The 27588-nt window shown below is 37.4% G+C and overlaps 1 protein-coding gene across 1 annotated transcript in view; it reads right to left on the reverse strand.

The window, feature by feature from the left end:
* The window catches only part of IGSF11 (immunoglobulin superfamily member 11), a 135724-nt gene that overhangs the window by 22294 nt on the left and 85842 nt on the right, over window positions 1–27588 (reverse strand). The window contains exons 2-4 of the mRNA XM_061193124.1: window positions 9139–9302; window positions 6821–7028; window positions 3924–4079 (exon numbers count right to left, since the gene is read on the reverse strand). Coding sequence (XP_061049107.1) covers window positions 3924–4079; window positions 6821–7028; window positions 9139–9177 — 403 coding nt within the window. The 5' untranslated portion in view covers window positions 9178–9302. The remainder of the gene's footprint in view (window positions 1–3923; window positions 4080–6820; window positions 7029–9138; window positions 9303–27588) is intronic.

Raw genomic sequence — 27588 nt, forward strand, 5'->3', positions numbered from 1 at the left:
ACTGTGGTCGGAGAAGACACCTGATACGATTTCAATTCTCTTAAATTTACCAAGGCTTGATTTGTGACCCAAGATATGATCTATCCTGGAGAATGTTCCACGAGCACTTGAGAAGAAAGTGTATTCTGTTCTTTTTGGATGGAACATCCTATAAATATCAATTAAGTCCATCTTGTTTAATGTATCATTTAAAGCTTGTGTTTCCTTATTTATTTTCATTTTGGATGATCTGTCCATTGGTGAAAGTGGGGTGTTAAAGACCCCTACTATGATTGTGTTACTGTCAATTTCCCCTTTTATGGCTGTTAGCATTTACCTTATGTATTGAGGTGCTCCTATGTTGGATGCATTAATATTTACAATTATTATATCTTCTTCTTGGATTGATCATTATGTAGTGTCCCTTCTTTGTCTCTTGTAATAGTCTTTATTTTAAAGTCTATTTTGTCTGATAGGAGAATTGTTACTCCAGCTTTCTTTTGATTTCCATGTGCATGGAATATCTTTTTCCATCCCCTCACTTTCAGTCTGTATGTGTCCATAGGTCTGAAGTGGGTCTGTCGTAGACAGCATATATACGGGTCTTGTTTTTGTATCCATTCAGCCAGTCTATGTCTTTTGGTTGGAGCCTTTAATCCATTTACATTTAAGGTAGTTATTGATATGTATGTTCCTATTACCATTTTCTTAATTGTTTTGGGTTTGTTATTGTAGGTCTTTTCCTTCTCTTGTGTTTCCTGCCTAGAGAAGTTCCTTTAGCATTTGTTGTAAAGCTGGTTTGGTGGTGCTGAATTCACTTAGCTTTTGCTTGTCTGTCAAGGTTTTAATTTCTCCATCGAATCTGAATGAGATCCTTGCTGGGTAGAGTAATCTTGGTTGTAGGTTTTTCCCTTTCATCACTTTAAATATATCGTGCCACTCCCTTCTGGCTTGCAGAGTTTCTGCTGAAAGATCAGCTGTTAACCTTATGGGGATTCCCTTGTATGTTATTTGTTGTTTTCCCCTTGCTGCTTTTAATATTTTTTCTTTGTATTTAATTTTTGATAGTTTGATTAATATGTGTCTTGGCGTGTTTCTCCTTGGATTTACCCTATATGGGACTCTCTGTGCTTCCTGGACTTGATTGACTAGTTCCTTTCCCATATTAGGGAAGTTTTCAACTATAATCTTCAAATATTTTCTCAGTCCCTTTCTTTTTCTCTTCTTCTTCTGGGACCCCTATAATTCGAATGTTGGTGCATTTAATGTTGTCCCAGAGGTCTCTAAGACTGTCCTCAATTCTTTTCATTCTTTTTTCTTTATTCTGCTCTGCAGTAGTTATTTCCACTATTTTATCTTCCAGATCACTTATCCATTCTTCTGCCTCAGTTACTGTACTATTGATTCCTTCTAGAGAATTTTTAATTTCATTTATTGTGTTGTTCATCATTGTTTGTTTGCTCTTTAGTTCTTCTAGGTCCTTGTTAAACGTTTCTTGTATTTTCTCCATTCTACTTCCAAGATTTTGGATCATCTTTACTATCATTACTCTGAATTCTTTTTCAGGTGACTGCCTATTTCCTCTTCATTTGTTAGGTCTGGTGGGTTTCTACCTTGCTCCTTCATCTGTTGTGCGTTTCTCTGTCTTCTCATTTTGCTTAACTTGCTGTGTTTGGGGTCTCCTTTTCGCAGGCTGCAGGTTCATAGTTTCCATTGTTTTTGGTGTCTGCCCCCAGTGGCTAAGGTTGGTTCAGTGGGTTGTGTAGGCTTCCTGGTGGAGGGGACTAGTGCCTGTGTTCTGGTGGATGAGGCTGGATCTTGTCTTTCTCATGGGCAGGACCGTGTCCGGTGGTGTGTTTTGGGGTGTCTGTGACCTTATTATGATTTTATGCAGCCTCTCTGCTAATGGGTGGGGCTGTGTTCTTGTCTTGCTAGTTGTCTGGCATGGGGTGTCCAGCACTGGAGCTTGCTGTTTGTTGAGAGGAGCTGGGTCTTAGCATTAAGATGGAGATCCCTGGGAGAGTTTTCGTTGTGTGATATTACGTGGAGCCAGGAGGTCTCTGGTGGACCAATGTCCTGAACTCGGCTCTCCCACCTCAGAGGCACAGGCCTGACACCCGGCCAGAGCACCAAGACTCTGTCAGTCGCACGGCTTTTGGGAAGTCTGAGGTTCTGGCAGCGTTCAGTAGGTGATCTGTAGGAGTTGTTCCACATTTAGTTGTATTTCTGATGTATTTGTGTGGAAGAAGGTGATCTCCACCTCTTACTCCTCCGCCATCTTTAAGGTCTCTCCAACAAAACTGATAGTGTGACTTGCTCAGGTATGTCGTTCATTCTGTGGCTTCCATTGTTCAGGTCCAGAGTCAGTCATTTGTTAGCAACACATACATATCTTCAAAGGCAATGCTGCTCCAGGGACCAGTGCAAAGCAGTCACTGGGCGCCCAGACCTCGTTTCGGGGAGGCTGGTCTGCTTGTCCTGGAGCTACGGCCTGAGGGGCAGGCATCCGAGTTAGCGCTTAACTAGACTTGCTGCCTGGCGGGCACCGTCTCCGGCTTTCTCTCCCTGCCTGGCTCTCACTGGGGCGCCATCTTTTTTTTTAAATCATAGAATCTTAATGCTGATACAGAGGACCTTGGAGATTATATTGTTAAATTGCCTTATTTTACAAAAAGGCAACAAAGTTGTGAACTGTCACAGAAATAGTTACTGGAAAATCTAGAACTTGAATATAGTTTTCAGGATTTCAAGACAAGAGCTAATTTAAACATGCCACTTACAACGGTAATATTAACAGATTAGTCCACCAAAAAAAAAAAAAAGCTATTTAGCCCACAGTATGGCTAAAACATCTAGCAATGAACAATCAGTAGGGAACAACAGCATTGCAGTAATCATTATTAGAGTAACCCAAAAGTTATTATGTTGAAAAGAAGTTTTTTAAAATAATACTGGGCTAGGTTAACTTAAAAGTGATGGGAAGGTCCATTAATAATTTCTGTGGGAATTCTTAAAGGAAACTTAAAAGCTCTTAAGAGGCTGGTGATCCTGGTTCTTTAATGTCTAACTTCACCATACAACTTAGGACTTTCCTTTCCATGACAGGTCTATACCAAAAATATGATTCAAACTTATCAGGCATAACTAAGGTTGTCTGGGACCTCTCCATTAACTGCCAACTCCTTAAGTTAAGATTTGTAAATCTGCCCTGAGAATGCTAGAAGAGACATGCTCTGTATTAGAGATGATGCAACACACAAGACTGCTAAATTTTGTTCTCTTGAAATAAAAATTACATATATAATTCTGTAATTTCCCTCATTTCATAAATTTTCCTCAATTTTTCAAGGGTGTTTCCTTTAATATCAAATCTAAGCAGCTGGATTTACATGCAGAAAACCATCGGTGATACTCATGCCTCCTCCATCTTTACCTATCTGGTGTGATCAACTCCCAGATCTCCCATGATCTGGGGCCTTTTCCTGTTCTCTTTCCCATCTTCCTCCTCTAATTAGACTTGAGGCTGAAAACAGGATGATTAACCCTCTCATGACCATGCTGATGTTTCTCATACTAAATTAGACAGTTGTTTCTTAAGTAGGAAGTAGATTCTCGGTTATAAACTTCAAGGCTTGTCTTACAGTTAACAATTCAAGGAAACTACCAATTAGCTATTTTAAGTCTTCACTACAAAGGGACAGAATTTCTATATATAGTTACCACTGGATAAGATATATTTCATAAAGGCAGCATTGCGAAGATGAAAGGAGATATTTTTATTCTCTTTAAAGTTGAAAACACAAAACGATCCAGATAGCTTTTTCAGCAGTTACAAATAGAGTGTGTTATTTTTCAAACTCTATTAAAGTCAATTACTTTGTGAGCCTGCGAGTCAGAATTTTCCATGATAATGAATTAAATGGGCGAAGCAACACCGTACATACCCTGAGTGGCTGTTGGGGGTAGTTGGAGGCTACTGTCTAGCTTCTCCCAAAGGTAAGTTGGTCGAGGAGTGCCTTCCTCTGAGCTACAGAGCAGGATGACATCGCTGCCGATATCCTGGGGTCCTTGGATTTGGCAGTGTGGGGCAGAAGGAGGAACTATAATAGGAAGGGTAAGCAATAAAGAATACATTTACCATGAGCCAAATGATGACCGAGGAGACATCAACATTCAGCACTAGAACCTCAGGTAACACTGTTTTGGGGACACATACCAGAAGACTACCTCATGAGCAAAGCCAGTGAATGGTATGTACGATGCACAGGTTTGGCCATAGGTGCAGGGCCTACAACTTCAGCTGGCAGGGAGCAAATATGTAAAAGGGGCAACACCTCCTGATTGTATTTTTAAGATATCTTATGGTTTTAGTTTCACTATTCTTCCTCCAAAGAAGTATTTGAAAAATTCTTAAGATCCTTCATGCCAACATATTGCTTTTAAAAGCATTACTGAATACACACATGTTCAGAGCAGCATTATTCACAATAGCGAAAAGGTGGAAACAACCCAAGGGTCCATAGAGGGATGGAAGGATAAACAAAATATAGTGTATACATACAATGGAATATTATTTAACCTTGATAAGTAAGGAAATTCTGACACATGCTACAACATGGATGAACCCTGAGAACATGCTAAGTGAAATAATTCAGTTATAAGAAGACAAATAATGTATGATTCCACTTATATGCAGCACCTAGGGTACCCAAATTCATAGAAAAAGAAAATAGAACAGTGGTTTCCAGCTGCTGAGCGGAGGGAGAAATGTCATTTAATGAGCAGAGTTTTACTTTTGCAAGTTGAAGAAAGTTCCGGAGATTGGTTGCACAACAATGTGAATATACTAAACTGTTCACTTAAAAATTGGCTAAGATGGTGAATTTTGTTATATTTTACCACAATTAAAATTTTTTAATTGATGAAAGAGCCCCCTTGTAAAGAAGATATTTCAAGGAACAGCAGCCACTTACCCTGCCGGCTACTCTCGGCTAAGACCACCTTACCATAGTTCTTTGTTACTTTACAAACAAAACCAGACACACCAACATTATACCAACTTCTGTTTTACGGTGGGAGGAGTCAGAGCAAGGTTCAAGTATATCTACTACTTGATAGTAATGCAATGCACATTTTATAATCATTAAGACAGATAAGGACACAAAGGATGTGAAACAAAAAATTACAAAAAACAAAAGAATACTAAAGGAAGAAGGTGATAGTTTATAGTGAAAAAGCAAGCAAATAAAAATATAAACTAAGCCCATGGCTTGGATTCTCATATTGGGTAATGCATACAGTAGAGTTTAAATACAAGTGATGATGCACTTGCAATGCTAATGACTTTTTAATAAATGTGTTCAACCTTGCAAAAATGAATGAATGAGTGGAAAATGAATGCACTACACAGAGGAACCAGCAAAGAAAATGGGTGGGGGAAGAGAGAACAATGAAAGGGTTAGGGAGAAAGACTGAAAAATCTCAGGGAATCTTAACTGCTGTGATGAGATAAACCAATCTCAATTTACTGCTTTAAACATGGCCACCATGAGGCTATGAGGGGAAAGCCAAAATAATTATTTGAAGGTAGTAGTAACTATAAAGTAAATTACAGGGTTTTTTTCTTCCTTTAAAACATGAAAAAATAAATGTGGATCATGTGGGAAGCTCACTACCTAAACTACAGGTGTAACCATCAAAATAATGTTAAATTCCAATAGTATTCTGTATTCACTACTCAGAGTGCTTTAAAGTCTATATAATTTTAATATATTTGAATGAATAATAGTTCTAGGACAGAAATCTCCCACTTGTCCTTGGTTTTCTTATTCTGTTTGAAGACTGGGAGAACAAGGCGCCAGGGCTATAGCATTTTCTTGCCCAAAGAAGGAAAATGGCAAGAACCCCCAACACTGGTATCTTCAAGTGACTCAACAGTGGAAGGGAAAAGGGGGAGAATGTACCAAGGAATCCTGGAGTCGATTCTGGACTTCAGTAGGATGAAGGACAGGCCAGAGCATCAGGCTTCTCTAAGTACTTCTCATCCTCCCCAGATGAACTGAATTTAGCCACTTCTACCACAAGTACCCATTTAGGAGGCAGCGCTTTATTTCAGGAGCAGCGGAAGTGAGAAATAAAACGTGCTCAGAATGAATTTAATTTAGCATGAGATAGTCTATCTCTATGGTATAATAGAAAGAATAGTGGTTTGAGTACAGAGACCTAAATTTTAAGCTACACTTTATTGTTGTTCATGGTCTATAAAACCTTGGAAAAGACTCTAAATCTATTTGATCTCGGTATTAAGACCAAACTGCTCATATAATTTCTCGTTCAAACAAGGATACTTTTGAGAGTAAAAGGAAGTATTATTAAAATTCTTCCAGGACAAGAGGTGAAAGCTTAGAACTGTCGGGGGCCTACTCAGCATTACATAGATATGAAGTAGTAGTAAATTTATTCTCACGTGTGCTAAAACCCCTGCTCCCTGCTTATAATCAATTGTTCTTGATTTAATTTGCTCTCAACAATAAGTCCTATCCTATAAAAGCTTAGGAAAAGTGAGAGGCCACTTTTGATGGTATTTTATACCACCTTTCCCCACCTTGAGGAAAAGTCATTTAACAAGTAAGCTTTCGAGAGCCACCTGAAATGGAGTAATGGGTGGGGAGACTATGTGGAAGAAGCATGGAGAAGCAGAGTCCAGATGGAGCTGAAAGGAGAGAGGACAGGAAAAGGACACAAGCAGAAAGAGAGTACAGAAAACCTGGCAGAAGTAAATATGCTTGAGAGTAAATTCGTAAGTAAAGCCAAAGTACCTGCAACATTTCCTGTCACTCACCTAAAACTGTGAGACCGGTGACCCCAATATTCCTGCCCCCTCTATCTGGAAGGTTGTTAACCAAACACTGGTAGGTGCCTGTATCTGATAGCTGGGTGTTGTTAATGAAGATAGAGACATTGGTGGCTGGCATGGTGCCTGTAAATCCTACCCTACCATGGAACCGGGGGGCACCGTCAAACATCTGTCCACCTTGATACAGAATGACCTGCAAAGGAAAGCAAAAGAAATAAATTGGCCACTGCATCTCCTTCTAGACACATAACAATAACTATCTAGTAAACAGCAGACTATACCAAACATTGGAAAATTATATTTCTAACAGTAGAGTTGTCACCAACTTTTTTTTAAAAATTATTTGTTGGGCTTTTTTTTTTTCTTTTTCATTTCATTTTATTTTATTAACATCTTTATTGGGTATAATTGCTTTACAATGTTGTGTTAGTTTCTGCTGCATAACAAAGTGAATCAGCTATATGTAGACATATATCCCCATATCCCCTCCCTCCCACCCTCCCTATCCCACTCCTCTAGGTCACCAACTTTGTACTACAGCACCTATCTGTAGATATCAGGGGGTCTAAATTCTTACATACCAAACTGGAATGACATCGTATCCTTACCTAACTCAACAGAATATAGAAAGTGCATTTTATGATACCTTACTATTAGTTCATAAATACTTTTACCAGTGCAAAAAATTAATTCCAGAAAAAATGTTAAAAAAAATTAACACTGCCATTCTCATGCTTACCAGGTCACAAAATGATAGCTCACAGTTATAGACTGAATATAAGTGAACGCCATGAAAGGGAAGAAGAGTTATGAGTCCATGATTGCTTATCTATGTCCATTTCTTTACCAAAGTTAACTCTTCATGGGAGAGGACTCAGAGTGGTACTGCAAAAAGCCCCTTGGGCTGAGAGTGAGGTACCTGGTTTTATCTTAGCTCTACCTTAAATGTCTGGCAGACTGTGGTCAAGTCTTTGGTTGCCTCTGTCACTGACTCCTAAAATGATGAAGCTGAACAAAATGATCTCAAAGGCTCAGTCTAATTATTAAAGTTCCATGGATTAAGGAAATAGAAGAGGTTACTGTTAAATATATCAATTTAAATTTCCTATCAGAAAACTCAGCTTATCAAATATTTTTAGGTAGTAAAAAGCTTACTGAAGCCGAAAAGCTTCATAACAGAAATAAGTTAATTTTGGGAATGAAGGTATAGTCATGGTCACAATTCACTAATTTTCCGAGGATTATTTTCTGCAGTGGGTATCGCATATTATGGGATCTTTTACCTACAACTGATACACCTTATTAGATAGTAGCTTCTATTTTCACGTACCCTAATTTATTTGAGACTCTTGGAAGAGATCTAGTGTGCCTGGCTTTGTTTATTTTAAAATACTTGTGCAATTAACCAAAAAAATCAAGTACTACTACCTAATGTTACTTCCTTAATATTATCACTATCTTTATTTATTTATTTTTAATTAATTTATTTTTATTTTTGGCTGCATTGGGTCTTCATTGCTGCGCGTGGGCTTTCTCTAGTTGTGGTGAGCAGGGGCTACTCTTCGTTGCAGTGCACGGGCTTCTCATTGCGGTGGCTTCTCTTGTTGCGGAACGTGGGCTCTAGGCGCGCAGGCTTCAGTAGTTGTGGCTCGCGGGCTCTAGAGTGCAGGCTCAGTAGTTGTGGTGCACGGGCTTCTCAATGTGGTGGCTTCTCTTGTTGCAGAGCGTGGGCTCTAGGCGCACGGGCTTCAGTAGTTGTGGCACGTAGGCTCAGTAGTTGTGGCTCGCGGGCTCTAGAGCGCAGGCTCAGTAGTTGTGGCGCACGAGCTTAGCTGCTCCGCGGCAGGTGGGATCTTCCTGGACCAGGGCTCGAACCCATGTCCCATGCATTGGCAGGCGGATTCTTAACCACTGCACCACCAGGGAAGCCCTATCACTATCTTTAAAAAGTACTCTCTCATCCACCAATGTTAGTGCTAGTCCCTCCCTGTCAAAATATACTTTGCTTTTTCTGTCTCGGTATTTCCTGTCAGCAATGTGTTTTGATGAAATTCCAGGTTCCTACATAAAATCCTCAGAAAGATCCCCTTGACATCTCTTAATTTAAAAAAAAAATCTTTTACGAAGAGGATAGCTTCTTCTGATAGTTGACTAATAATGCAGGAGTAGGACTTAAAACAGCTTAGGTTCAGTGGAAGTATCACCTTATTCTAGAAATCAAATATGTACTCAAGATGCTTTCCTACCCACCTCTTGTGAGAAGATTGAAATTTCAGAGGTAGCACAGGATGGAACAGAAGTACCTGCTCAGGCTGGTTCGCGTTGGACAGAGGAATGACCATCCAAATGACATTGAGGTTAATGAGGGCGGCGCTGGTACTGAAAGTACAGGGCAGGACTGCTGTCTGACCCCGGGCCACTTGGACACTCCCAGGGCTCTCGGAGACTTCCAGGGAAGCTGCAACACCTACAGAAGGAGGAACAAAGAGGTTATGTGATAGACCAAATCTCTTCAGAAAAGGTCTGTGTGTTTTATATTATCAGTAATGTAAACAGACTGACATGACAGTCTTACTAAACATCACTTTTGACCACTCACTGAGTCAAAATAATAAAAATTTTTCAACCTTTTACTTCTTAGAAACTATAAAGGAAAGATATTAGAAGACACTTATTCTATTTAGTAAGACACTATCTGATATTTGCCAGATTCAAATACAGATTGGGAGAATTCAACTGACAGGGTCTAAGCAAAGCTTTAATGGTGATGAGGGATAAGAAATAAACTGAAAGTATTTTAAAGAAGCATTACACAATAACACACTGTAAAATTAAATGCTTATATATAAATCCAACAAAATATGCTCAGTATCTATATTCTGAAAACTATAAAATGCTGATGAAAGAAATCAAATAAGACTAAATAAATGGATATGCAATGTTCATGGGTTAGAAGAATCAACACTGTTAAGATGCCAATCCTCTCCAAATAGATCTACGATGGAGAGCAATGCCAATCAAAATCGCAGCACGCTTTTTGCAGATATTGACAAGCTGATTCTAAAACACATGACAAGGCAAAGAACTAGAATAGCTAAAAGAATATTGAAAAACAAGAACAAATTTGGAGACGTTACACTATCTGATTTCAAAATTTGCTATAAATTAGCTATAGCAATCAAGACAGTGTAATACTAGCATAAGGACAGAGCACCAGACAAATGGCACAGGATTGATCGTTCTGAAATAAACCCTATTTATTTATGATCAAATGCTTTTCAACAAAGGTACAAGACAATTAAATGAGGGAAAAAATAGTCTTTTCAAAAATGATTCTGGAACAATTCAATATTAATATGCAAAAAATTTAACTCAGACCCTTACCTCACAGCATACACAAAAATCGACTCAAAATGTATCATAGACCTAAATGTAAGAGCTAAAACTATTAAACTTCTAGAAATAAACATAGAAGAAAACCTTTGCGGCCTTGGATTAATCAAAGTGGTCTTAGTTATGTCACCAGGACCATAAACCGTAAAAGAAAACAATTAATAAACTGGACTTGATTAAAATTTTTTAAAACTTCTGTGATTCAAAAGACTTAATTAAAAAAATAAAAAGCCAAGGTATAGACTGGGAAAAAATATTTGTAACTTACATATCTGATAAAGGACTTGTATACAGAATATATAAAGAATGATTACAACTCAATAATAAAAAGACAAACAACCTAATATTAAATGGGCAAAACATCTGAGTATGTATTTCAACAAAGGTTAATAACAAGCACATGGAAAGCTGCTCAACATTATTATTCACTATGAAACTGCATATTAAAACCACAATAAGGTATCATCACACATCCAGTGGAATGGTTATAATCAAGACAAAACCACGCGCTGAACAAGGATGTAGAGAAACTGGAATCCTCCTCATTCACTGCTGGTGGAAATGTAAAATTGTATAGTCACTTCGGAAAATAGTTTCAGTTTCTTAAAAAGTTTAACACAGACATGGAACAAACTTACCATATAACCCAGAAATTCCATTCCTAGGAATCTACCCAAGTAAAATGAAAATATATGTCCACACAAAGACCATGAATGCTTATAACAGCACTACTGATATCATAACTCCAAATGGAAATAATACAAATATTCATCAGCTGATGAATGGATAAACAAAATGTGGTATATCCATGCAATGAAATACTATTCAGAAATAAAAAGCAACAAGCTACTGATACATATTACAACATAGATGAGCCTCTCAAAAACATTTTGCTAAGTGAAAGAAGGCAGATTCAAAAGCCTACATACTGTATTATTCCATTTATATGAAACGTCCAGAAAAGGCAAATCTATAGAGACAGGAAGCAAATCAGTGGCTGCATGGGGCAAGAGAGAAGGGAAAAGGGATTAATGCAAATAGGTTCAATGGAACTTTCTAAGGCAATGGAAAACTTCTAAAACTGTATTGTTTTGATGGTTGTATAAATTTACTAAAAATAATTGAATTTTATACTTTTTTTTTTAAAATAAATTTATTTATTTATTTATTTATGTTTGGCTGTGTTGGGTGTCCGCTGCTGCACACGGGCTTTTCTCTAGTTGCAGCGAGCGGGGGCTACTCTTCGCTGCGGTGTGCAGACTTCTCATTGCAGTGGCTTCTCATGTTGCGGAGCACGGGCTCTAGGCATGCGGGCTTCAGTAGTTGTGGCTCGCAGGCTCTAGAGCACAGGCTCAGTAGTTGTGGCGCACGGGCTTAGTTGCTCTGCGGCATGTGGGATCTTCCCAGACCAGGGCTCGAACCCGTGTCCCCTGCACTGACAGGCGGATTCTTAACCACTGCGCCACCAGGGAAGCCCGAATTTTATACTTTAAATGGGTGAGTTCTTTGGAATGTAAATTATACCTCAGTATTGCTATTAAAATTCAAAAAAAAGAAAACAGTAACTTACCAGAGCTAACTCCTGACAAGTCAAAATCAACTGTTATCTTTTCTGAAAAGAATGCCTGCCCCCTGGGACTATAGTACAATATGGGAATAACAGGAGATTAAAATAGGTCAGAGGGATCCAATAAAGAAGCTATTCTAACTATGAAAAATACATTGTCCATGGCAGTATCTCAAACCGTTTTATTTTGAAGTGATATTACCTCAGTTCACCCAAAAAAGTAACACAATAACATACTGTTATGATTACAATTTGTTTAAAAAATAAACATACATAACACCTTCCTTCCATAAAACTTTGTGTTCTTCACATACAGTCCAATGATGCTCTTAGGAGTTAAATTTACAGGATAAAATGTTTCATAAAATGAGCCATCTGTGGTAGAATATAAAGCACTTGATAACATCAAGAAAAGTCTCTAAGTTAAATAACATGAGGGAAAGTCTCTAAGTTTTAAAAAGGAAAGTTGAATGAACCTCAGGTGCTAAGAGGCAGAAAGTGGAGGTTACTTGAGCATGGAACAGGCAATGGCAGGAACAAGTCACCTCATGGGTAGAAGTGGGTTAATGGAGGATATTTGTTATGATCATTATGATAAATGCAATGGAGATTTTTAAAAGTAAGTGTGGAAACCAAACTGGCAAAAAACCTCCATCACTTCATTCTTCAGATAATACTCCAAGGAAGAAGTGTAGGGAATATGCCACCCCTTAAACTAACTATACAGGGTGACATATACCCCCCACCCTCAATTTACTAATTTTAAGCTGAACTCACACAATCTTTGATACAAATTTTAAAAAGAAAAAAAGGGCAATATAGACTAATGAAAGATAAAGATGTAGATGGGAAAACTACCAAAATACGATAGGATTCCAGTAAAGGAAGAGTAGATTCACAGGATCGGGGTGGGAGCTGAGGGAAACAGAGCAGGTCTGCTGGCAGAGGGCAGGCCTCCAGGGTGGCAGAAGCTGTGAAAGACTGACTTCATTTATCTCACATTTTTACATAAGGTTAACCCTGAAATCTCAAGCATTGAGATAGGTGCAGAATGAATACTCTAGATAAACCGCTTTCAGAACTTGTAAAAGTATGGGTTTGAAGCTGGATAGGTCTAGTTTGAAATCTGGCTCTTTCATCTACTTAACTGTGTGGCCTCAAATAAGTCACTTATTCTCTGATTCCATTGCCTCACCTGTAAAATAGGGCTAATACCATCATCACATCGTTAGAAGGGTATGATGAGGGCAATGCCAGATGCTGACGGCTGACAGTGACCATTACCACACCACTATTGCTAGCTGACATTTAGGGCACACTGACCACATAGCGAGTCCACATGAAGCACCATATGTAAACATATACATGTACATACACGTATACACACACAAACTCATTTAATACTATAAAGTATCTTATACCTCATATATAATTTCTTATCCATAAGAAATTTAGGCCCAGAGAGAATAAAAACCAGCTATAGGTCACATAGCTCAAGGAAATGGTAAGCTCTGGATTCAAATCCAGACAGTTTATCTACAGAGAACATATACTTAAAGACCACACATAACACACAGAAATCAGTCCATAAATGTTTGTTTTTATCATCACTACTATATTATACAATCACCAAATTTTAAGTTAGTATGGACTTCTACATAAAGCCATCAGATAAAAACTCCCTCAACTTCCTGCTTCCAAGTCAGCTTTGATCTGCCTTACCCTCTTCTTCCTCTCTCCTCTTAGATTAGAGAAGTTCATCTAAGGCCAGCCTCTCAGGTGAGCATAATTTATATTTCATCCTCTTGGCCTCCTTAGTAACCTTATCATAGACTGTCCCCTCTCTTGTAGCCTCAGCCTCTTGCTCTGCACTGGAGACTTCCTGACAGCATTTAAACATACTCAAGTATTTCCACTTAGAACAAAATTCCTCCCTCCCTCCACCCCACAGTTCCCTCCAGGGACTGCCCTCTCTCCAGACTCTTCTACATTTAGTCTTCAATCCACTCCTGCCACCATTACTTCTTAACATAGTTCTCCCTAGGTTTCCCAGAGACCTCCTGATGGCTCCATGACTCTTGAATTCATTCTTGGACTCTCAGTAGCATCTAGCAGTGATGACCATTCCCCTCTCCTTCTTGAAACACAGCTTTCCCTTAGCTTCAGTGATGTAATTTACTTCTGGTTTTCCTTCCATATCTCTGGATACTTCTCAGTCTCTTCTGCTGTTTCTCCCTTCTCTACCCAGCTATTAAATGTTGGCATTCCTCAATCGGCTGTCTTTTCTTATTCTAAACTCTCTCCCTTCAGACTCTCATTCACTATCATGGGTTCATTTCTCACATACAAGGCAATGGCTTCCAAATTTAACTAACCCAAACCTCTCCTCTTATATACAACTGCCTCCTAGACATCTCCACACAGAAATCTCAAAGATAACTCGCCCAAGATCAGACTCTTGATCTTCCCCACCATGCCTGCGTCCCCTGTATATCTGGCTCCTTTTTAGAATTCCCTGTGCTAGCTAATGGCTCAACTAGCCATCAAGTTAGACAAGTCAGAAATTTAGAAATCTTTCTTAATTCCTTCTACTCTCTCATCATCTCCCAAACCCAGTCCACGATCAAATCTGATCCATTTTACCAATAAAATTTCTCTTGACTACTTCCATCACAGCCTTCGCTCTGTCCTCTGTCTCTCCTCTGATTTGCTCTGTTCCACACCCAATCTTTTACTTAACTTTACTTTTATTACCTCCTACTCATTCTTCATATTAGCTCAAGTGCTACCTTCTCACAGACGAGCATTTCCTGACCCCTCAGCCTAGGTCAGGGTCTCATAAAGCAGTGTTCTTGTTATTCTGAACACTATTCAAACTTGTAATCATACTTTCATCAGTGTGATTATTTAAGATAACATCCTCGGAATACTGTGAGGTACATTAACTCCAGAGTAACTCCATTACTGTAAGCACAGAATATGAACTCAATAAATATATATTGCTTAATTGATCTAATTCAATTTGCACACGAAGATACTAGGGTCCAAAGAGATAGACTTGCCAAAGGTCTTAAGATAGGACCTATTTCTTCTGACTTCCGATAGAGTATATTTTCTACTATTCCAAACTCTTCCACAGACCATAACTCTGAAAACAAATGATACGATTACTTGTACTATGATTAAGGCGAAGAGATAGTTCTTTACCAACAGAACCAACACTGAGCAATAAAAACTCAATTTATTTGTAAATATATCTGCTCTACTCTCAGTCTCATGTATACAGAACTTGACATAAAAAGTCTATTTTGCTCTTTAGCTATCAGAATTCTCTATGAAAGATAATTTTGAAAGTCATCCAACACCTTAAAATGTCAGATATAAGATATGAGATATCAAAGCGAGTTTTTTTAAAAGCTATTTTTTATTAGTTATCTATTTTATACATATTTGTGTATATATGTCAATCCCAATCTCCCAATTCATCCCACCACCATCACCACCATCCCCCGCTTTCTCCCCTTGGTATCCATACATTTGTTCTCTATATCTATGTCTCTATTTCTGCCGTGCAAACCGGTTGATCTGTACCATTTTTCTAGATTCCACATATATGCGTTAATATGCGATATTTGTTTTTCTATTTCTGACTTACTTCACTCTGTATGACAGTCTCTAGGTCCATCCATGTCTCTACAAATGACTCAGTTTTGTTCCTTTTTATGGCTGAGTAATAGTCCATTGTATATATGTACCACATCTTCTTTATCCATTCGTCTGTCAATGGGCATTTAGGTTGCTTCCATGACCTGGCTATTGTAAATAGTGCTGCAATGAACATAGGGGTGCATGTGTCTTTTTGAGTTATGGTTTTCTCTGGGTATATGCCCAGTAGTGGGATTGCTGGGTCATATGGTAATTCTATCTTTAGTTTTTTAAGGAACCTCCATATTGTTCTCCATAGTGGCTGTTATCAATTTACATTCCCACCAACAGTGAAAGAGGGTTCCCTTTTCTCCACACCCTCTCCAGCATCTGTTGTTTGTAGATTTTCTGATAATGCCCATTCAAAGCGAGTTTTAAGATCAACTACCCTGAAGGATTTGTACAAAGACAGCTGAAAACTGGCTATATAACTTTTAGGACTACACAGAGAATAAATGGGTCAGGCATGAATGTCTGGAAACAGATTTTGTGGAGAGCTGTGGTGTGCTGTAAGTTCCATTCCATTCCCACCCAGCAAAAGGGGCTACTTTCCCTGAATATGTCAGGGCAAAGGGCATCTGAGTGGATCACATGTGGGTTCCCTTAGATTCTGTCCCAGAGGGCTGTCTAATGAGCCTTCCAGGAGAAAGAAACTGGAAGCAGAGGGTGGGTCACTGGACTAGAGGGTGGGTCACTGGCATTCTGAGAACTACACATATATTTCTGTATATAAATTGAGATTTTCTTGCTTTGCTTTATTTTTAACCTAAGAATGATCAGAAAAGTTGTGTAACCTGCTTAAATTTTCATCTAGAAAAAGAAAAACTGGATCTTGAATAAATTTTAAAAGATGTAGAAGACAAAAAGTTGCTTTGTGATTGTGTCTCAGGATTCCTATTTAACATACTGATTCAACTGAATATAATTGAGAATTTCTTAGAAAGAGTAAGAAGGAAGGAAATGGGTGTGTTTCACATTTTAAATGCTTCTTTTTTTTCTATTTTATTAAAAAAAAAAACCCTAAAAACCCTATTTCCTGTTAGAGTGTATTTCCATGTTTGAAATTCTGGGCAGGAATTTAAACTTTAATGCTAAATACTGAATTAAAAATTCATTTAAAATATCTTACAATTTGCAATATTTACATGTAAAATGTATAATTTAAGAGTTGAATTGGCAGCATTTTGCAGACTTGACTCTTTTCTTAGTACGTTCACCCAAGAAAAATTAAGTCAACTCATGAATTCTGAATGACTCCTAGCAATTAAACAAGAAAGACATAAAGCACATGGCCCTGTTTCCTCCCAGGAGTTGAAACCATAAATAACAGTTGTGTATACTCTTTCTTTAGACCTCTATTTCCCAAGATTTAAAGCAAGAAGAAATTCACATTTTCTCAGACCAAGAGGTACATGTTAGAGGAAAAAAAGCTAGCAGCAAAGAATCCTTAGAAGTCTGAAGAGGGATCATCCACACTGCGTAGCCAAGAGAAGAGACAAAGGACATTTTACAGTGATTGGCTAGACTCAGAGGACACAAGACCTCCCCTACAAATCCATCAGAGCCAGAACACCTGAAGTTCAGAAGCAGAACTGGCACAAGAATCTAACGGAGATGTCGAAATAGAGTGTTTGCTGATGTCTATGGAGCATGTGTTCATGTTTCAGGATCAGCCCAACTGCCAGAACACTTCCCTCAAGAAATATGGTCAGCAAAGCATCAACAGGATCTTATGGCATTTTGGAGGACCTATGCTGTCCTTTTGCCCCCAAATGTTAATATCAGCGGTCACATAATGCCTATTGGCTTATATGATTCCCATATGATTTCATAAGTGCTGTTTCGTGCATATAAAAATTACAAAATCCATCTAACCTGTTCAAATTAAGTTTTGTAGTTCTATCAGACTGAAATAAATTTCAAAAAAACAAAAATTCTATGCTATACTTGTTTCCTGAAGGAAATTATGGAATAACACAAGTGTCTCTAACATTGCAGTGATTTTTATTTTTTATTTTTTTTTAAGTTTTAAATATTTTATTTTTTAAATTTATTTTAACATCTTTATTGGAGTATAATTGCTTTACAATGGTGTGTTAGTTTTTTGCTTTATAACAAAGTGAATTAGCTATACATATACATACATCCCCATATCTCCTCCCTCTTGCGTCTCCCTCCCACCCTCCCTATCCCTCCCCTCTAGGTAGTCACAAAGCACCGAGCTGATCTCCCTGTGCTATGCAGCTGCTTCACACTAGCTATTTATTTTACTGTAGTGATTTTGAAGGAAATCACTTTCTCTTCATATTTTAAGCAAATTTTAATCAGGTGAAATTATCTTTACAATTGTTATTGTTATATAATTTTAACTGCCATTTTAACTAAAAAACAATGTTTGTGTTAACTGACATTAAATTAGGTTTTGGCCATCAACACAGCACTAAACTAGATGAAAAGTAAATATCTGGTTAATTTGATCAGTGTAGACGGCTTTATTATGCACTGGTCATCGACATTAATCAATTTACAGAACCACTGCCAAGTCTCTGTAAACAATATGCATACTTTATTGTTGGTATACAAAGGCAGGCTACCATAAAATTACACATCCTCATCTTCTGACTGGAGCACTGTAGCCCCATACATGTCCCACGGTATCACAGTATTGTATTTCCATGGTATTATGGTGCCCCTTTAAACGCCACTGCAGTGCCTTCTCACTGGCTCCCCCTCTTCAGCCACAAACATCCCTCAGGAAGCATGCCAAGGGCAAACAGCACGCCAGGGGACCCAGGTATAGGAATGATTTCCTCAGGTATAGTTCCAAAGAGCAGGCCCAGAGATGAGACAGAGGTCCAGAGGGAGGCCAAGGCCTTGTACCGAACCAATGCTCACACTCTACATTAGCATGCCCCTTTGTCACTTTTCAAGTGATCAAAAGTATATACATCTGCCTACTCGGCCCCTTCGTGCCATGGCATATCTATTATATGGGAGACTTCTACTCAGCAATAATTCCTAACACTCCATGTGACCTTGATCAGAATCTTCTACAGCAAGTCTCCCATTATTATCACCCTCCCCTAATCTTACATCTGACTTAGGACATAGTTGTTCTATTCCATTTAGGAATTCCCTTACAGGGCTGACTACAGTCTGGCAAGGTTACAGATGATTTACATACATATTTTGTTTGGCCTATATTATATGACCCACTTAGAGTTTTTAAGTACTTTGAATTACTTACAATTAAATAATACAAAACTCTAGATTACCAACTTATCTTTAAAAAATGTAAGAGTAATAGTGGGCCTGAATTTCTCATGGCAATTAATTAGTGCTGCCCTCTCACACAAATTTTGAGCTCTCCACATTGCCACAATCCCCACCACTCCCTATTATCTACAATATAGCCCACTCTTCTCAGTCAGGATCCCTGCCTGACTCCTATGAACATCTGTGTTTGCAAATCCTTTTGTAAAAATGAGTAATGTGATTATAATTAGCTGTCTAAAGAAGCAAGCCACAAAAGCAGATGCAAGATTTGCAGTGTTATGATGCACATGATATTATGATGGTTACCACAGCCAAAATTCCCCTCAGGGAAAGCAGAATGAAGCAATTCCTTACATAGGTCACCATGGTTTTAACACAGGATCTCATTCACATCCTGGCTACAAGTGATTGTACACCAGAAATCAGCACCTGACCAAATCAGTCACGTATAGACCAGACAGTTGTTTATGAGATAGCTGTCATAAGATCCTTGTCAAAAGATATACCAAACACAACGGTGCCTGGCAACTCCAATAGGACCGTCCTTCTTGTTGGAGAGTCTGAAAGAAGCAGCATGTGAAGAGAGAACTAGATCACCAAAATAGGAATAAAGAGGGACATTAAATAATGATAAAGGAGTCAATTCATCAAGAACATAATAGTCATGTGTATGCATCTAACAACAGAGCTTCAGAGTATATGAAGCAAAAACTGATAGAACTGAAAGGATAAAAAGAAAAAAGTCTCAATCATAGTTAGATAGTGGAACACTTTTCTGTCATTGACAATTACATAAAACAAATATATAAAAATAAATAAATAAGAAAAAATCAGTGAAAATACAGAAGACCTAAACAACACTACAAATGAACTTAACGTAACTGAGATTTTTTAGGACACTCTACCCAGCATCATGGAATACACATTATTTTCAAATGCACATGGAACAATCACCAAGATAGAACATATTCTGAGCTACAAAATAAACTTTAACCAATTTAAAGTAATTAAAATCACACAGGGAATGTGAATTAAATTAGAACTCAACAGAAAGAAATATAGAAAATCATCAAATATTTATAAAAATCAACTTCTAAATAACTCACAGGTCAAAGGCCAAATTACAAGGAAAATCAGAAAATTTTTTGAATTGCATAAAAATGAAAATACAACACATCAAAATTTAAGGCAAGCAACCAAGCACTACTCTGAGGAAAATTAATAGCATCTAAATGCTCACAGTATGAAAGAAGAAGGTTTATAATCAACAACTTAAACACCCACCTTAAGAAACTAGGAAAAGAAAATTACATCAAAAGTAAGGTCAAAAGAGAAAAGTATAAAAATAACAGTAGAATTCAATGAAAATGAAGACAGGAAAATTATTAATGGAGTAAATCACTGAAATCAAAAGCTGGTTCTCTGAGAAGTCAATAATTGATAAATCTCTAACCAGACTTATCAAGAAAATAAAAGAAAAGACATAAATTACCATTATGAAGGAAAGGACATAACTACAGGCCCCAGAGACATTAAAAGAATAATAAAGGGATATTATAAATAACTTTATGCTAATATCTTGGAAACAGATGAAATGAACAAATCCCTTGAAAGACACAAACTACCAAAGCTCTCTGTAAAAGATGTAACCTGACTAGCCCTATGTTCATTTTTTAAAAAATGAATTAATTTGCATTTAAGAATTCTCCCACCGAGATAACACCAGGTCCAAATGGCTTCAACTGTGAACTCTGCCAAACAGTTAATGAAAAAATAATGCCAATTCCATATATAAATTCTTCCAGAAAAAAAAGGGAACACTCCCCAACTCATTTTGAGGCTTACATTACCCTAATACCAAAATCCAACAAAGACAATACAAGCAAAGAAAATTACAGACTAACGTCCCTTCTAAATATAGGCATAAAAGACCTTAACAAAATGTTAGCAAATTGAATCCAGCAATATATAGAAAAATAATTAATAATGACAAAAGTAATGTTTACCCTTTTAAATGCAAGGTTCACTCAGTATTTGAAATCAATATAATTTACCAAGCCAATATACTAAAAAAAATACACACACACACACACTTTTCAATGGGTACCGAAAAAGTGACAAAAATCAGTATCTGTTTATTATAAAAACTCTCTTCAAACGAGGAAGAGTAGGAAATTTCCACAAATGGATAACGAGCATCTACAAAAAAATAGAGAGCTAACATTATATTTAATGATAAAAGACAACTTTCACTTAATGGCTAAAGTTGCTTTCCTCCTATGATCAGAAACAAGGAAAGGATGTCTGCTCTCACCACATCCATTCAACATGGAGGTCTTAGCCATTGCAATAAGTCAAAGATAAAAAGCAAAAGACATATAGATTGGAACGGAAAAAGTAAAACTGTACAGATTATTTGCAGATAACACAATCGTCTACATTGAACATTCTAATGAACCTACTAAAAAGCAAAAAATTCTAATTAATAAATTAGTTTACCAAGGCTGCAGAAGTCAAGGTCAATATATGAATATCAACTATATTTCTATATAATAGCAGTGAATATTTGGAAATTAAAATTTAAAAATAATACCACTTTTACAATAGCACCAAAAAGATGAAACACTTGGGAATAACTTTAACAAGATACCTGCAACACCTATACAATGAAAATTACAAAACTTTCCTGAGAAAAATTTAAGGACCTAAATAAATAAAGAGATAAACCACGGCCATTAATCAAAAGACAATACTTTTAAGATGTCAAGTCTCCCCAAATTCATCTATTGATTTAATACAATCCTAATCAAAATTCCAGTGAACTGTTTTGTAGAAATAAACAAATTGCTTCTAAAATGTGTGTGTAAAAGCGAAGATTAAAATAGCCAAATTTTGAAAAGAAAAAAAGTTTGAGGACTTGCGATACCTAATTTTTAAAACTTACTGTAAGCTACGGTAATCAAGATAGTGTAGGATCGGCATTAGGACAGACATACAGAGAGTACGGAAACCGATCCACACAAATATGGTCGATTGATTTCCAACAAAGATTTCAAGGCTGTTCAGTGGGAAAAGGATACTCTTCAAAAAACAGTGCTGGAAGAACTGTACCTCCATATGCAAAAATATTAACTTTACCCTTACCTTACACCTTATATAAAAGTTAACCTGAAATGGATCAAAAACCTTAATGCAGGAGTGAAAACTAGGAAATTTCTGTAAGGAAACATAGGTGAAAGTCTCCATGACTCTGAGTTAGGAAAAGACTTCTTAGGCTACAAAATGCATGAACTATTTAAAAAATTGATAAATTAGTCTTTCAAAATTAACAATTTCTTGTCTTCAAAAAACACTATTAAGAAAATCAAAAACCAGCCACAGTTTGGAAGAAAATATTTTCAAAACACATCAAGGACTTGTATTTACAATATATAAACAACTCTTACAATTCAGTAAGACAAACAACCCAATTTTTTAAGCGCACCATTGACAACATACAAATGAATAATAAGAATATGAAAATTCTTATTACTCAATTTCATTAGTCAACATGGAAATTAAAATCACATTGAGGGGACGTCCAGTGGTTGAGACTTCGCCTTCCGATGCAGGGTGTGTGGGTTCGATTTCTGGTCAGGGAGCTAAGATCCCACATGCCTCATGACCAAAAAACCAAAACATAAAACAGAAGCAAAATTGTAACAAATTCAATAAAGATTTTAAAAATGAAAAAAAAAACCAACACACATTGAGATACTACTACACATCAACTAGAATGAGTTAAATTAAAATGATTGACAATACCAAGTTTTGCCCAAAATGCAGAGCAACTCGAAACCTCATACATTTCTGGAGGGACTACAAAGTGGTACAGTCATTTGGGAATATTTTCACAGTTTCTAACAAAGTTAAATATACACTTAACCATACTATCCAGCAATTCCAATCCTAGGTATTTATCCAAGAGATGTAAAAACATACATACACACACAAAAAAAACCCTATATGCATAGGTTTTTTTTATAGGTTCATATAGCATCTTTATTCACAATAGCCAAAAAAACTGGAAAAAATTCAAATGTCCAGCAACTTGTGAATGGATAAAATAATTATGGCATACACTGGAAAATTACTCATTAACAGAAAGAAACAAACTACTGATACATGCAACATGGATAAATATCAAAGGCATTATGCTAAGTGAAAGAACACAGAAACAAAAACTATATACAATATGTATTCACAGTTTTAAAAAATTCGGTATTACGGAAAAGGGAAAACCACAGGGGCAGAAAATGGGCTGGAGTTAGGGCAGAGAGGAAAGGGGGCACAGAGAAGAGTACATGGGGGCATAGCCTCTTTGGGGTGATAGAAATATTCAGTATCATGATTGTGGTGATTATTAGGAGACTGTAAACATCTGTCAAAACCCAACAAACAATAAACCCAAAACAGTATTTTATTGTACGTAAATTATACCTCAATAAATCTGATTTTAAGTTCACAGAATCACTGAGCTGACTAGAAAAACAAGCAAGCTCAAGGCTAAACTTCTAGGAATACATCCAAAACAATGCTGTAGAACTGGCGTGATGAGAAAACTGCTGCATCTGTCCCTGTCACCAAACCCTAAATGCCAAAACCTTACTGCAACTAGTACTGATGCCTCTACCAGGCACTCAACCCTACAACACTATCATCCTCCAGAGCCACGCTCTCCTGCTGCTGCCTACGCTTAGCATACAGCCTGTTTCTCACATGGTTCTCTTCCAAGTCGTGGTCTCACCTAAGTGCCTCCGACTGGAGAGTGAAGTCCAAGCAGCAAAAGACGCTGGAAATTTGAGTTCTCACTTCTGACCCTAAGGAGATGGATTCATAATGTGGAAATTTCTCCAAATGTATAAATGTTGTCCAACATGTGATGGCCAGACATGAATAGGACAAATGTTGATGACAACAAGCAGTAAATGAAAACATTAAAAGTTCTTTCTCTTTCTTCTTCCTCTCCCCTACCTCTTCTAAGCCTTTCTTTGTCAAGCACTCTGTACTTCCTCACCTCAGAGGCTTTTGCAAGGTGGAAAGCTGCAACTACCAAAGACAAACAGGCTATCTCTAGGGAAAGCCTGGGCTTTCACTGAGGAAACTGTCCTGGGGAAGAGGAGGTAGGAGGGGCTACCTCTGAGCTGAAGAAAGGAGAAAAGGGACTACTAGGAAGGGCATGGATGCTAGCCAACTTCCCAGAAAAGAGGGGATCCAAGCTCTACTTTCCTCAGAGGCCAAGGGAAATAGAAGTGTCTCAAAAAGGATGGCTGCCCCTGGACACCGGGGCTCTGTCACTGCAAGATCCCCTGAGTTCTACACAGTACAGAGCTGCAGAGCAAGACTTCAACGAACCCTGTGGGCTCAAACGTGGGGCATGTTAATAGTTACTCTGCAGAGGACCAGAGGAGTCCCCCAGTGTTTTGGCTCTGCATGAGACCTTGCAGTGTGGAGAAGGGAGCCCCAATAAAAATCGATATTAAACTTATTGCCACGTTGATAAGAAGAGAGTCTCAAATTTGTATTTAACTTGCCTTAAAGAAAGTAGATGAAGAGCATTTCTTGCAAACCTTTGCAGGTCCTAGGAATAAGTATAATCTAAAAATAAATCTGAATGTCCCAAGGATTATATGAAAGACTTTTTTAAAAAAAATCACTGTGCTTTCAAATTTCAGAAATCACTGTTTAGAAAGAGGGCAGGGCATGGGGAGAGAAAGTTGACAGTTTATGAGCTAATTTTTCAGTATTTCATGGTTACCTTTTATTACAGGGGTAACCTTTTGGCAAATCTGAACGTGCAAGTCACTGGCCTTTTCCAGGGAGAAAAAAATTAAAATGCTTTTACTGTTTAGCTTTCTAAAGAACTTCTAAATATGTAGGCTTTTAACCCAGACAATAACTAGGGTGGAAGAATGTACTTTTCTTTCCTGGCTTAGTTTTGTTGTGTTTTCTAAAGAAATTACAGAGTTCTTTAGTTTATATTTGGGTAGGCCTTTCTGATATTGTGACACTGTAGCTAAATGCCAGTATCAATCTGGTTAGCAGACTGAAGATTTATATTGGGAAATACTAACTAGAGTTTCCAGGTGGCAAAAGGCCAGATAAATGGCTTTTACTGTTAAATACAACCACACACGCTCAACGTCACCAAATGGTTGAATATAGCCCCACTTGGCTATAATGAGCGAGCTCCATTTGTTTAATGAAGCATTCATATGATAAAAGAGGCTAAATCAAAAGTAGAGCTATTTATGAACAAATAAAGCCATCTGAAACCATCAGGAAGGATGTTATATTCTGAAACCAATTAAATTCTTTTTTAAAAATGACTCAACTGAAATTTTTATTCTTGTTCACCAATAACACTGCCTCTTTCCAAACTAAACACTATTTTTTTTTAATTTTCTTGATTTTGGGGGATATGTTTGTGTCAGTACCAGTTTAACTTTTAACTAGTTTAAAGCATTCTTCAATGTGTACAATATGAAAAAATAAGAGATTTGAAATGTGGAGGAAATAAGAACTCATACAACTCAACAGCTAAAAAATAAACAATCCAATTAAAAAATGGGCAGCGGATCTTTCCAAAGAAGACATACAGATGGCTAACAGGTACATGAAAAATGTTCAACCTCATCTTTCATCAGTCATCAGGGAAATGCAAATCAAAACCACTATGAGATACGACCTCACACCTGTCAGAATGACTATCATGAAAAAGACTAGAAATAACAAGTGCTGGCAAGGATGTGGAGAAAAGAGAACCCACTGTTCTCTCTCACAAACTGTACTGTTTGTGGGAATATAAATTGGTGCAGCCACTATGAAAAATATGGAGGTTCCTCAAAAATTAAAAATAGAACTACCACATGATCCAATAATTCCACTTCTCAGTATTCATCCAAAGAAGATGAAAACACTAATTTGAAAAGACGTCTGTACCTAAATGTTCGTTTCAGCATTACTTACAATAGCCAAGACATGGAAACAACCTAAAGGTCCATGGATGGATGAATGGATAATGAAAATGTGGTGTACATGTACAACGGAATATTATTCAGTCATAAAAATGAATGAAATCTTACCATTTGTGACAACATGGATGGACCATGAAAACATTATGCTAAGTGGAGTAAGTCAGACACAAAAAGATAAATATCACATTATCTCACTTATATTTGGAATCTAAAAAAATAAAAACACCAAGCTCAAAGATATAGAAAACAGATTGTTAGTTGCCTAAGGCAGGAGGGCGGGCCAAATAGCAGGCCTAAAGGTACAAATTTCCACTTATGAAGTCATGAGGATGTAATGTACAGCCTGATGACTATAGTTAATAAACTTTATTGCATATTTGAAATTAGCTAGGAGAGTAAATCTTAAAAGTTCTGATTATAAGAAAAAAATTTTTGTATATATATGGGAACAGATGTTAACTGGACATACCGTGGTGATCATTTTGCAATTATGTATACAAGTATCAAATCATTATGTTGCACGCCTTAAACTAATATAATGTTTATGTCAATTATACCTCAACTAAAAAATGTGAAAGTAGGAAATTTTGTTACCTATCCTATTAGAAACTCTTAGAAATCTAAAAGCGCAGACAGAGGTAATATTACATCAGAATTAGGTACTGACACAATGTGTCTAAGTACTTTCCATGACCTTCAGACCCTGCTGAATATGGCCTTTGCCTGTTTTTCCAACCAGTCTTACAGCACTTTTTCCCACAGTGGACTTTTCTCAGGTCCAGGAATACACTGGCCTCTCCTGGATTTGTATGGTCTCCTTCCATAGCTTGAAATACACTCCCCCACCACACACACACACACACACACACACACACACACACACACACACACACACACACAGAGGATCCTTCTAATTCCTACCTATCCTTCAGATCTCAAAATTTCCCTGGCCTCCAGACCTTTTACATACCTCCACAGCACCCTGTACTTCCCTGAAATTGTCAGAAACCTTCTAGGCAGATTCTAAGTAGAAACTATATGCCCAGGTCCAATATGCCCAATAATACAGTAAATGTCCAATATGCATTTGATAATATTCATCAAGAACTTACATGCCAAATACTCTTCTAAGCACTTTATATAAGCTTAGTAACAAACAAGACTGGGAGATAACAGGATTATTGATCATATTTTACACATGAGGACACTGAGGTCCAGAGACGCTAAAACACATTCCCAGATAGAACTGGGATTCAAACCAGCGTCCACTCTGACTCCCCGGCCTTTCCTAACCAGTACTTCATACGGCCTCCTAGTAACAGTGAAAAGGGCGCGGCACTTAGAATCCAGGCACGGCTACTTATAGCTGTATAACTTTAGACACATTACTTAATCCCTTTGAGCCTTAGTTTTCTTGCATTTTTAAGAAAAGGGATAAAAATATCTACCTCACAAGATCACTTTGAAGAAGTGTACTTTAAGTACCTGGCTTAAAGGAAGTCCTTAATGCATAATAATTGAATCTGATCTCAGGAAGATAACCCAAAGTAGCATTAAGCAGTAAGAAAGAAGAGAAGAAAGCAAGTATATATTCACCCAGACTCACAATTGTCCCAGGGGCATGAAACTTCTCAGGAAAATTATGATCATATACTTATTTTTGACATATACCTACAACTGTGATTTTTTAATTACTAAGAGCTATACAAAGTTATGCTTAAGCATATGTTTAAGAGAAAACTTCTTTTGGTAGATGTATTACTGCATATTCATATCCTCCATAGCCCCTAGTAAAA

Source organism: Eubalaena glacialis, chromosome 6, assembly GCF_028564815.1.
Source record: "Eubalaena glacialis isolate mEubGla1 chromosome 6, mEubGla1.1.hap2.+ XY, whole genome shotgun sequence".
NCBI lineage: Eukaryota > Metazoa > Chordata > Mammalia > Artiodactyla > Balaenidae > Eubalaena > Eubalaena glacialis.